The 12,823-nt window shown below is 43.1% G+C and overlaps 1 protein-coding gene across 1 annotated transcript in view; it reads right to left on the bottom strand.

Annotated features, from left to right (window-relative positions):
• Nucleotides 1-12,823, bottom strand: part of xpo4 (exportin 4) — a gene marked incomplete at its 5' end in the record, with an annotated part of 43,861 nt that overhangs the window by 16,779 nt on the left and 14,259 nt on the right. The window contains 2 exons of the mRNA XM_079277472.1: nucleotides 4,105-4,262; nucleotides 11,173-11,286. Coding sequence (XP_079133598.1) covers nucleotides 4,105-4,262; nucleotides 11,173-11,286 — 272 coding nt within the window. The remainder of the gene's footprint in view (nucleotides 1-4,104; nucleotides 4,263-11,172; nucleotides 11,287-12,823) is intronic.

The following is a 12,823-nucleotide window of genomic DNA, read 5'->3' as shown; positions in this document are numbered from 1 at the left end:
CCGAACAGTAAAACCCTAAACTGTATTATTAGAGCACCGGTAAGCCAGCGGAGGGATAATGAAATGGGGCTAATGTGTTCTCTTATTGTTAAAGGTCCTGCAGCTGCAGCTCTGTTTTTAGAGTGCAGAACACAGTTAAAACAGCGGCGGCCTGAGTAACGTTCTGATTGGTCACAGTCGTGAAACGATAAAAATAATTTCTCATTAACGTCCACCGTCACGCTGAGCAGGGTCTTCTCCTCATTGAGCTGGATATTTAGAGCGATGGTGGAATGTTTATATTTGAAAGAAAGCGTGATTCCTTTCAGATTAATAGAGGTGACGCTGTTCATTCAAGTCCCATCAGAACTGTCAAACAGAAGATCAGGTGTGAAACGAAGTGAGCAACTAAGTTCTGAAGTTCTCAAACTCAAATGAATACAACAAGATTAAGATTAAGAAACAGAAGCACTGGATGTCAGCTAGCTGAGAGTTAAGAAGCCCCGAGCAGATAAAAGATAATCAAGTTCTGATGAAATCTGCATTAAAATCGCACCATTAAGAGTTAAACTGAATCAAAACATGAGAGAAATCATAAGAGCGAGAGATGAAACACTTCTCTTTGATTTATCACGATAACCTCAAAAACAAAACGTCACTTTGGGTTTTAGAAAGTCGTGAAAGACATTTTTTACTCTTCTGACATTTAGACCAAATGATCAATCAAGAAAACAATAGAAAGACTTTTACAACAGATGAATAATACATTGGTTTTATAAGATTGTACTTATATAAATATAGAACATTTAAAAACGACATCTGCATTTCAAAGACAAGTGTTGCTTGTTTGTCTTCTTTTTTGGGGTCAAGCCAAACCTCAAAGGACCGAGGACATTTCTCTGACTTACACAACGAGCCGATCAAAACAGAGGAGGCTGGTTTGATGCCACATGGACATCATTTGTGGCGTAATGTTAAGTTGAACTTGAGACTTTTTCCAACCAAAAGCTCACAAAGAAGACTTCCAAGAGGAATAAAAGAGTCTTGTTTTGTTGGGTTGTTGATCCAACAAAACAAGACATTCACAGACGTCTCTCTGGGCTTCGTGAGAGATGCTTTCTCTATTCTCTGGCATTATACAGACCAAACTTCTATTTGAAAAGAACAACAACTGTTGGTTGCAGCCGTCGTAGAGACTCCTTTTACTACAGATGAAAAATACTTTGGAACAACTGGGTTATTGGCACTTTGACATGAACAGGTGAAAGCTGGTTTCGGACTCTCACCTCGGCCTCACCCCGCCGCTGACAACAGAACAGTTCCCTCTTTTTAATGCATCATCCTGAAGCCCACAAACTCTGGAACAATCACTGGGCTCCAAACATCACAACTCGTTACATTTCCCAGCACAAGATCACAAGTTCTACCTCTTCCCACGACCGTTTAGCCAACAAGACTCACACAGCGAGTAGACCTTATTTATATTCGTTACGTCCTTATTCAATCTACAAACAGCGACCAGTAGAGTGGGTGACTTTGGTAACGGTTCCTTCATTTCCAGAGTGAAGAGTATTTCTGCAGGACAGAGGCTCAAGACAAGTGCTGCGTTACATCTGATTGGAAGCTCTGGTTTCACACTCTTCACTCAGAAGTCCAAAATAACACGTCTGCAGGAAGTATCGAGGAAAGGCGTGTTGGAGGCGGAGCTTTGGGGTCCTGTGAGGGGATTATCAGCTAAATGAATGGAGCTGAAGCAGGCAACACGCTGCATGCCTTATTTCATCATTGAGAAACAAAAAGGAATATCATTTTCTATTATTCTAGTAATTTCTATTATTATCTAGTATTATAATTATTAAGATAAGACCATTTGTAGAGCTTGTTTTTTAAGAACACAACAATAAGACTTTAATATAGAAGTTCAAAATGTGAATAGATGATTAAAATAAATGACTAAGTGAAAACAAATGTAAACAGTAAATCGAAGTGGGAGTCATTTCTTTGAGAGCACCTTTCTGGATCAGATGTCAAATATCAGACAGACTAAAGAAGACAACATTTTAAAATCGATGCTTATTATAAAGCAGTGACCTCAATATAAAAGGTAAAGACAAATCTATGATTCAGATCGATTACTTATTTTCACTTCGTCCTCATTTTTGATCTCAAATGTACTTCCTGTTGTTCTTCCTGTTTCGGGCTGACTCACTACTCTGACGTGGTGTTATTCTGTCGGCCGGTTAAATTCCTTTTAGTTGTCGTTCATGTTGTGTAGAACATGTTGATGCTACGACAATCCGGTTTGTGCTGTTGTATCTTATTCATTTATGGATTTATGTTTGCTTTGAATGTCTGTTAATCCCTCGTTGAAAACAAGATGTTGCTTCTCGAGATGTTTATCATCAAAATACTAATTAGAAAATAGATGAATTACATTTTGTTTTTGATGTCTGACTCATGCTTTAAATTGATATGAATAAAATCAAAGATTCACAGATACCAGGTTATTTAAATAGAAATATGGACTATTTCTATAGAAAAGGTGTGACCATTAAAGTTATGCAACATGGGTTTGGGTAGAATGAAGGTAGTTTCGTCTTAAAGTATTTGGATTAGAGGACGACTACAATGAGGCTGATGCACTTCCACAGTATTTACCAGTGTTCTCATGGCTGCCAGTGAGGATATCTCCTCTCCGGTTAAATAAACAGTGAGAAGAATAAAGACTTCATTTGATCCACTTTCACATAAATCACTTTTTTGGAGAATAAAGTGTGAGAAGACGAGTTGCTGGTTGACTGTATTTGTTGCTGAGCTGGAGGACCAGCTCGTCCCTCTGCAGCCAGCTTCACATAGAGGGTAGCGATGCTAGAATCAGAGGCCGTTAAAACACAGACTCAACAAGCAATTACTTCCTGTAAATAAAGCAGCCATGGTCCAGCGTGAGTCACTCTGCTGCTGACGACGGCCTCCATCACTGGTCGAGTCTCTGACTTTAAGAAACATGAAATCCTTGAGAGAGCGGAGGGAGATGAACAGCTACTCAGACTGTAAGCCACAATACAGGCAGCTGGACTGGACGGCTGAGGTTTAACAAAGAACATTAGATTTAGATATGAATGTGCAATGCAAGCCTTTAATACACATTGTTACCTACTATTTTGTGAACGCTTCAGCGAAGGAGAAGTCAATCTATCTCCGTGTAGCGGGCGTGTCATGAGCTGTGCATCCCGGCGGAGCTGCTTTCTATGGGCAGGTTTGAATTAGTTCATCCGTCAGCGAAGCCAAAATGACTTGTTTTGCAGATTATCAAACAGAAAGAAGAGAACGCGTGAGAGAGATCAATGTGGCGTGATGGAAACAGTTGAATGAGTATTAATTGGAACAAAACTACTCCACTATTCTGATATTGTTCTGGATGTGGACGTCTGCTCCATCTTATTCTGGACTCCACCCTCTCACTCCACCCTCTCACTCCAACCACGCATCGAATCCATCACCAGGAACTTCTCTAGACTCTGAAACTCATCATCCATCCTTCATTCCACTCCCTGCTGGGAGCTTTGGGTTCTTAATTGGGTTGCTTTTGGAATGGTTGATTATGGGGGCTTTTTCACAGCGAATAGCAACAGGAGGAATTATTACAGCAACCAATAACTCCGTCAACAAATGGCACATGAGTATTGTTTTAAGACAGACTTTAAACAAATGTCAACCTGCCCTATAAAGGCGATATAACCTCACGATTCACGAATAAATACCTTTAAGAGAGAAGCTATACTGGTTCAATCTTTAAAAAAGCTTTCCTGTGTAATCAGCGAGCTAGAGAACATTATTCAAACAAGATGCTGAATCATAGTTTGCACTTTGCCACAAACGCAGAATAACTACAGATATCCACACGACACCTCGTCTCCTCAAGCACATGACAAAAGCTGCAAGTGTCGACCTCATGATGGCGCTAGAGTAAAAGTCAGAGGATCGCCAAAGTCAGTAGGATTCATCCTCTGGGGGCCAAGAATGTCTGCACAAAGTTTAAAGGCAATCCATCAAACAGTGGTGGAGATATTTCAACACCGCCACCGGCACGACACACTTGAAACAAGCAGACAGTGACGCACTGACCCGTTGATCATGCTGAGCAGGCCCTCCACCAGGTGGGCCAGGTAGGACACCTGGGCGCTCTCATCGGGGAAGATGGGCCCGTGCATGGAGGCCAGCTGGGCCAGGCACTGCAGGGAGTCCTGGGCCATGTCAGAGTCCTCCCGAATCTTCCTGTGCACCTGCAAGACGAGACAGAGGGACCGCACCCACATGTCAGCAAAGATTCTAGAGGTTTGTTTGTCACTTCGCTGATACAAGTTCAATCGTGTGAAATGCTTCTGATGGGAGAAAGAAATACAATAAATGCAATAATAAAAATATAATCCTCCGATTCTGAAGACCAACTTCATGAAGGTCAGAGGTCAGGATCCACCACATGTTTGGCGGCAACAATTCCCGACAATGAGGTTGTTTAAACTCTTCTCCGCTGTTTCCAATTGTTATATATACTGTATATTATATATATATATATATTACTGTATATTATATATATATATATATATCTACATATATCTATATCTATATAAATATATATATATATAAACTGTGATACCATTTCTAAAAATGAAACTTTGTTGAATTAGTTGTGGTCTCAGTTTATATTCAGATAAAGAGCAAATGATCGGTTAAACATCTCAATTTAACTTTGTATTAAAACTACTACATGTATGGATATTATTTCGTATAAACTTTGGACAACTTTAATTACATCAACTTCAGGTTTCACCTTAAATAAATCAATTTTTAAAATGTTTTAAAAGTTCAAGCGCACAAGTCTTTGTTATGAATTCAGCTGACAGAAAGCTTTTATTTTGTGGTAAAATGTGCACACAAAAGTATTTGATTTGTTCTATTTTAAAATCTTGCATTATGGAACATGCTGGAGAAAAACAACATCTCCAATCATGGAAATTATCATAATTATACTCTTAAATCTCTGCATTAACACCAGTAATATTTCACTCATCAGAAGCGACCAACCGGAGCTCTTTGCTTTAGTTTTATCCAACGGCTGCTAAAAGAAAGTGCGTAACAAATTAAATTGAAGACTTTTTAAGTTTTAACACTCAAAGAAAAAACAGAAACAGTCACATTCATGTCAGAACAGAGATCCTAGTAACAGAATTAATGCATTCTGACACAGTCTCAGATAAGTGGAAGAAAACGGATTAACCAATTAAAAAACAATGAACTGATGTAAGTGGAGTTAGACTCGCTCATTACAAACACCTGAAAGCTCCCGAAGACATACAAATAACTAACTCACTTCCTTATGATGAACGTTATCGTCTACGGCAGGCAGGAAAAATATTCAAGCCCTTCTTTCAAAATCACAAACCCAGCAAGCTGATCCCAAGCAGAATGGAGAATAGATTGTATTTATTCGCTGTCCCGTCGGTCTCAAACAGACCCGGAGAGGAAGGAACCTGGATTCAGTCTCAGCTCAGAGCTTCTGCTCTGGTTGTGGGATTGTTCGTCCGTGCCGAGCGGTCACTCTCCGACAGGAGAGGAGGCATTGTTGGTTATAACTGGGCAACACAGACAGAAACACAGTGAGGTAGCAGCAGTAACAGCACCGCGAGTCATCACAGCCGTCTGGAGCTCAGACCGTCTTCTTCTCCTCCCGTCATCCTCTTAAATCCAGAGAGAGCTCCTTCACCGGCTCCACATGGCCCCATCGCACAGGCAATCAAACTTTCAACCTCCCTCTCCTTGTTGCTTCCTCTCCCCTTCTTACTCCCTCCCCTCAAATTCTTCCTTGCCGCCTCTCCTCAACCTCTCTCCTCCTCCTCCTCCTCCTCCTCCTCCCTGCTGGGGTGCGTTGTTGGTGGTAAGCCACGCTGCTGGGAATCTCAGATGCTAGCGTAGCGTAGCCACCATAGTCTCTACTGCTGCTCTCTCTTCCAGAGCATGAAGTCATCCTCTGGAAGAGCAAAGTGAGAGGAGGAGGAGGAGGGAGGGAAGAGCCGGGTGAGTGAGCAAAAGAGAGAGCGAGAAGGAGGGAGGGGAGGTAGTGCAAGGCCAAAGGATTGAACAGCGCGAGCTCTAAAAAAGCAGCTGCACCAGTGAATGATCCATGCGATGCCAGTAATGTCAGTCGCCTTGAGTCTGACTATAGTTAGAGATACACAGTGAGTGTGTGTGTGTGTGTGTGTGTGTGGGGAGTGGGATTAAAAATCATTCATTATGTGGTCATTCAGTACTTATTTAACGTGCTATAGTGCTGCTAACATGTACACAACATGTTGGGTACATTTGTCAGGTTTATAAATCTGTTTAATCACTTTAAGGGTCATTGTTACTGATAATATTTAATAATAACATCTCATACAGTTACAACTCCAACTCTACTAACTGATGATTATTTTATCTTTTAATCGGTAATTCTGTAAAATGTCAAAAAACAATGAAACAAGCTCATAACAATTTATTATAATATTGAATTAATACAATATTTTTGTATTTCTTTGGTGTTGAAATGGCTTGTTTTGTCTCAGAAGATGTCATTTACAATGACATGTGACAAAGAAAACATTTTAGAAGATTTCATCTTTCTCTTTCTCTCCAGCTAAACAACAAACAGGAAGTCATTCTCTAAAATGTTTCTGTGCTCTCTGCAGGTTGTAGTCTGCAGGAGATCGTTTTCTAGAGGATGAAACCGTCTGCAGCTTAGCAAAACAAATCGGGAGTTCAGAGTCTCACAGATTAAATATTAAATATTAAAGTAGCTCATGAGAAAGTATGCTGTGCTGAAGAAAGAAGAGCCGACACCAGATCAACCAATCTATTGATGAAACCTGAACATAAATACACGTAGTGAGACACAAAAGATCTGATATAGACTCAGTAATTACAATCTCTGTTGAACACAAACTGCACAGTTTGATCTGAAGGATATAATTGTGGGGAAATACATCTACGATACGTAACGAGAGTCAAGAGAAGAGAAATGAGCTCTCGTGAGATAAAGTGAGGAAGGAGAAAGTCAGGTGAGGATGAGGAGGCTGAAGAGAGAGCAGGACGATGGAGGAGGAGAATGAGGAAGGGTATTTATTCATAGCAGGAAACAAAGCCTGGTGTCTGTTACCTTGGGGGGGCTCAGAGGCTCATCTTTCTGCTTCCAACTTATTGTCTCCCCCCCTCTCCCTCTTCCTCCCCCAGATTGGGTTACTGTCTGCCTCCAGGCCACAACGTCTGTGCTGCAGCCTCATCGCTGATTGTGTTTACTGGCTGCACACGAAACACTCCACTCCGTGTGCTCTTCCATCTCTGTGAGGACGAGGAGGGGCCGATGCTCACTGATACTCTACGGTATGATTACGAGCTCGATCTTTTTAAACGGGTCATGTAAACATTTTCTGATGAAGGCGATGTGGGATATGTGATCAGGTTTTAGAAGCATTCTTTGAACATGTAGCTCTTTAAAATACGCTCATAATACGTATATACGCAAATATGTATGCGATCAGGATCAAACGTAATCAGGGCATCTCTGGAAGTTTGATTTGCTCCATTTATCTTTTCTTTGCTGATCCGTGACTCCTTATGTTCAACCTCCACACTGTAGATACAGCCCGAACCTTCTACTTATACGTCTGCTGTGTATCTGCAGGAATAAAACAACATCTACACAAAAACATGTGTGTATAAAGATGTTTTTACTTTGCAGTGTGTGTGTGTGTGTGTGTGTCAATTTGAAGCTATGAAATAAACACACAAGCATCCAAACGTCTTGGATGATTGTGTGTTTGCGCACACACCGCTCTGTAATCACTGAGAGCCAAACAAACTAAAAACTCAGAGAAACACAAAGCCGACAGAAACACAGAAGAAGATGACAGGCGCTTCACTTCCTGTCCTTTTCTTCTTCTGTGTTTTGTTATCGTGTTAAGGTCACCAGGTGCTAAATCAACAAAAGTGGCGAGTATGATTATTTTTGAAGGACAACAACCACCTTTTCAATCTACCACCAAATCTCTGTCGCTCCAGGTTTCATTCGCTCTACATTGTGTTTCTCTGTTCCATCGTTTCTTCTTTGTCTCCCCCGTTAAATGTATACCGTTCTATTCCTGCATCTTTCATGTTCACCGTGTTGTTTTCATATTCTCTAAACTCTTCTTTCTCTCATTCGTCCATCTTTAATCACTCCATCCCACACGCTGCACAGTGATTGTGTTTCGTCCCGTCAGACAGCTGCTGACCTCAGGCCTGCTGAGGACCAGCAGAACATCGGTGATGATGATGATGATGATGATCTGGCTCCAGCGTTACCGCACTGGGTTCTAGATCCGTCTCCATTATTGTCAATGAACTAGCAGACTGATCCGAGCTGCTGTTAAATGATCCTGCTTATAACAGGAGGATAACCGTTTATTACAACTTTGGCTGTATATTCATAGTTCCAGCCATTATTTCTCATTTACTCACTATTGTAATTGCTGGTATCTGGTTATAACAGGGGCACCCTCGTGGGTTAGGGGTTTAAGACTGAGCATTGTAAACATGAGTTTATGTCTCACTCTCTAGTTTCAAGTCTTCTTCAATACAGCATGATGTTCATTTAGTACATTATGGTCCATTTAGAGTCACACAGACCATAAAGCAGGGGATGCTTTAGGGCGGGGCTACACAGTGATTGACAGGTCGCAAGAGTGGTCCTAAAGTTGTAAACAACGCGACTAAGTTGTTCTCTCATTGGTGAGATTTGCCTAACCACAGACGTGCAGCGAGAGGTCTGAATATTAATACAAATTTGGAATTAAAACATCACAGTTCAATTCGTTAAAATGATCATACTGATATACGAGTAGCTCATAAGATTCACAATTTATTATTTGGTGTTTATGTTTGAAAAAGCACAATTTCTTTCTCTTATAGCTTCACTTCACTTTGTTGCCGCTAAAAACCGACCCAGTGCTCCCGGTGGGGAGTTCGTCTGGAGCGCTGGTGTGAAGGAGCCCTGGAGCCGGCTAATGGGAGCCTGACAGACAGACCCCCACCAAGAGCCCCTCCACAGGGTGCAGAGTGTGATGGGTGGGTTACTGCGGTTGTTAACAGGGGCCCCTAATCCTGGGGCCGGGCTCTAATCCTGCTGTGGACTGTGACCCTGATGGCGCGTGTCTCAGAGAACCCCCCCCCCCCCCCCCGTGTACACGCACACACACACACACACACACACACACACACACGCACACACGCACACACACACACACACACGCCTGTTCCCCTCACAGCTGAGGAGACACAGCAGCTGAGACAGCAGAAGACCCCATTAAACTGAATAAACACACACAAACTACACAGACTCAAATTGACACAATCCCACAGATATGCACAAACAACAACACACACACACACACACACACACGTACACACAGACAGACAGCTGACCACAGCAGCCTTACAATAACAAACAGTTGTGCTACTAGAAATACCGGAGTGAGAGATGAGACTGAAGGCCTGAAAACTGAAACCAACACAAAACGCATCCTGCAGATTCCAGCAGCCAACAGAAACCCACAACGAAAACATGACAAACATTTTTCTTCACGACCCGGCCGGCCAATCAAATCCCTGATTGGTGGCCGAGCGCTTTTGTGCGACAAACAAACGAACCTCTGATTACGGCCGCCGTTCAGAGCCAATTACAGTCATTTGTGATTGCTTTGTGAATTCAGACTTCTCTTCAGAGACCGCCAATCATTCGTGATTATCAGGCACAGAGATTGTTCAACAAAACACAACCACGATGTCACCAAAATAATGCTCAATCAAAATAGAAACGCATTCAGATTTGGCTCTGAATGCGGATTTATTTCCACTTTAAATCAGCTGCACGTACGATAATAACTGGACCCACAGAGGAGACCTGCAGCAGTGGTGACCAGACATCCACAACCACAATGTTACACACAGTTAGAGACAGATCCAGAAGATAAGCATCTGTTTCCACATAGAAACACCACTAACTGTGATCGTTTTGACAAATCTGAATTAATATCACAATACACAACCTGAAAATCACCTGAAATAAAATGATGTTCATCTCTTTGAACTACAACATAAGCAGACAGAGGCCGTGCAGTGAGACAGGTAGTGGACTGTAGTGGAGCAGACAGAGGCCGTGCAGTGAGACAGGTAGTGGACTGTAGTGGAGCAGACAGAGGCAGTGCAGTGAGACAGGTGGTGGACTGTAGTGGAGCAGACAGAGGCCGTGCAGTGAGACAGGTGGTGGCAGGTAAAGGCTAAAGGGGCGGAGCAGTATCTGGCAGCAGGGCAGCAGACATGCCGAGTAGTGGAGCAGTATCTGGCGATGGCTGCTGAACTGACCGGTTTGTTCCACACTTCTTCCTCCCACACCGGTCACTAAGCCAGCGTGGGCCGCCTCTTAAAACACACAAAGCCACAGCACTAAAATACACAGTGACTTCACCGGGCGGTCCTCTGGACAGAAACACAATAACACGACCCCACTGCACAGCACCCATCAATCAGCTTAATGGTGCGTCCGCAGAAAATACCCACAAAACCAGTGAAAACCTCACACGCGCCAAAAAACACGAGGTCAAGTGAGACGTCTTTGCTCTTTGTTTATCATAAATAAACCGCCATCTAGAGAGGCGGAGGAGGAGGAGGAGGAGGAAGGGTAGAAGAGGACAGAGACCTCCCTGACAGAAAGATATGGATGGAAGACAGACGGACGGAAGCAGATCCATAACAATAAGTGCATCTGACATCTGCAGGTTTCAACAACTTAATATAAAAGACTTTCCATTTTTCGTAACGCCAGTTAAAAGGAAATAGACGCGAACACAAACGTGAAACTGCTGCGACAAGTTCAGATCAAGCTTAAAAATGTTAAACTGTGCTTATCATAAATAAACATCTAGAGGGACACAAATGAAGGAGGAACACAGACACACGGATGCAGATTCACTGACAAAGTCAAGCATGAAGTGCATCTGCAGGTGTTGACAGGTTCATTTGGTAACGCCATTAAAAGGACAATAGAAAGGAGGACACAGATGTGACCCGGAACTAGTTTGTGAGTGTGTTCAGAGACTGCGGAGAGACGGACGGGATACTCACGGTGAAGAAGAGGTCCATGACGCGGGTGTCCAGCAGCGTTTCCCTCCAGCTCTCCGTAGGCTTGAGCATGACGTTCTGCGAGGCCTCGAACATGGCGATGTAGTGACGCCCCAGTGACCCGCCGGCAGTTAAGGCCAACAACAGCATTGAGAGGAGGAGGAGGAGGAGGAGGAGGAGGAGGAGGAGGAGGAGGAGGAGGGGGAAGAGGAGGAAGAAGAGGAGGAAGAAGAGGAGGAGGAGCGGCACACACTAACAACACCAGCTCCTGTCACTGCACTCCCTCTCAATGGGTATTTCTGGTGTCTTTGGTTTGGCAGCAGAGAACTACTCACTTGTTACTCCCTCTCATTAATCCTGTCAGTTTGGATTTTCTCACCCTCCCTCCCTTTCTTCCTTTGTTCTCCCTCGTCAGCTCTTCATCTGCCACAAAGAAAACCTCTTTCCCACCCTCTTGTCCTCGTCTCTTCGCTCCAATCTTTACCCTCTGACTCGTCCTCTTCTTCACCTCCCCTTTTCCTTGCGCACACTCGGATTTCTCCCCTCTGCTTCCTCACAGGATCACACGCACACTAACACACACTCTCACCGGCTGCAGCCAATCGAGGCTCTCCGTCCACTCCTCCACAAGACGTCCTACAGACTCCTTGTTGTACTTGGACCCTCCCTCTCCCTCCTCGGCCAATGGCTGCGTCTCTCCTCCGGACCGCTTTGCAAAGACCGAAACAAGACTCCCAACACTTCTATCACACACTCTCCTCTTTTGTCTAAATATATGTTGTCTTCCTGCAAAATATAACTCACTTTCATCTCATTTAAATACACACACAGTCTCCGCATGTCGAACTTTCTCCACAAACCCACAACACACACTTTCTCCCCACGCAGCCACAACACTTCCCGTCCTAAAAACACACCCACATCATGCGTTTTCCTTAAGAATCCCCCACTTTAACTCCCCCTCGCTCTGCTCACAACAAACACGTTCCTCCACCAAAGCCTCTCAGAAGCCCACGCTCTCCTCACGTATCTGAATGACCGCATTGAGTGAGAACGCTGCAGTGAACGTCCACTAAAAGAGCTCGTTGCTGCCACCGACAGACTCGGATAGTTCTGATCGTGTCTGAGAACTGTATGGAAAGAAGCCTCCGGAGAACTACTTTTGTTCACCTTTGTGTTTATCGGGTCATGTGACACAGCGGTGGAAACGTGAGTGAGAGATGTTGGAGAACAGAAAGCGTAGTTATAAATGGAAATACAAGTATAAATCTATGGTTTGTGCATCTCTAAATTACAACACTTAATGCAGCTTTCATAGAGAATAAATCCTGAACCGGAGCAACTTCCTCCTGAATGAAAAAGATTTCCACAGAGTAGAGAAACAATAACTCCACTAATCACTCATCGTTTCTGCTCTAACTCACTTTTACATCAATAGGGAAACATTTTACTCCCCTTCACACTTTATACATTTCACCATTACTCGTCAGGCTACCACAGTATGATATTTAACTTCATAAGATATATTTTATTATGTTCCTGTATTTTAGCTGCTGCACTATTTCAGGTCTAAGATCCTAAACAGGTTTTGTTCCACTTATTCTTCCCTTTTTAAATATTTATTTAATTTGAATCTGCAGGAGCACAAATCAAT

Source organism: Melanostigma gelatinosum, assembly GCF_949748355.1.
Source record: "Melanostigma gelatinosum genome assembly, chromosome: 10".
NCBI lineage: Eukaryota > Metazoa > Chordata > Actinopteri > Perciformes > Zoarcidae > Melanostigma > Melanostigma gelatinosum.
Note: the sequence above shows the minus strand (reverse complement) of the source record. Positions and strands in the feature narration are given on the sequence as shown.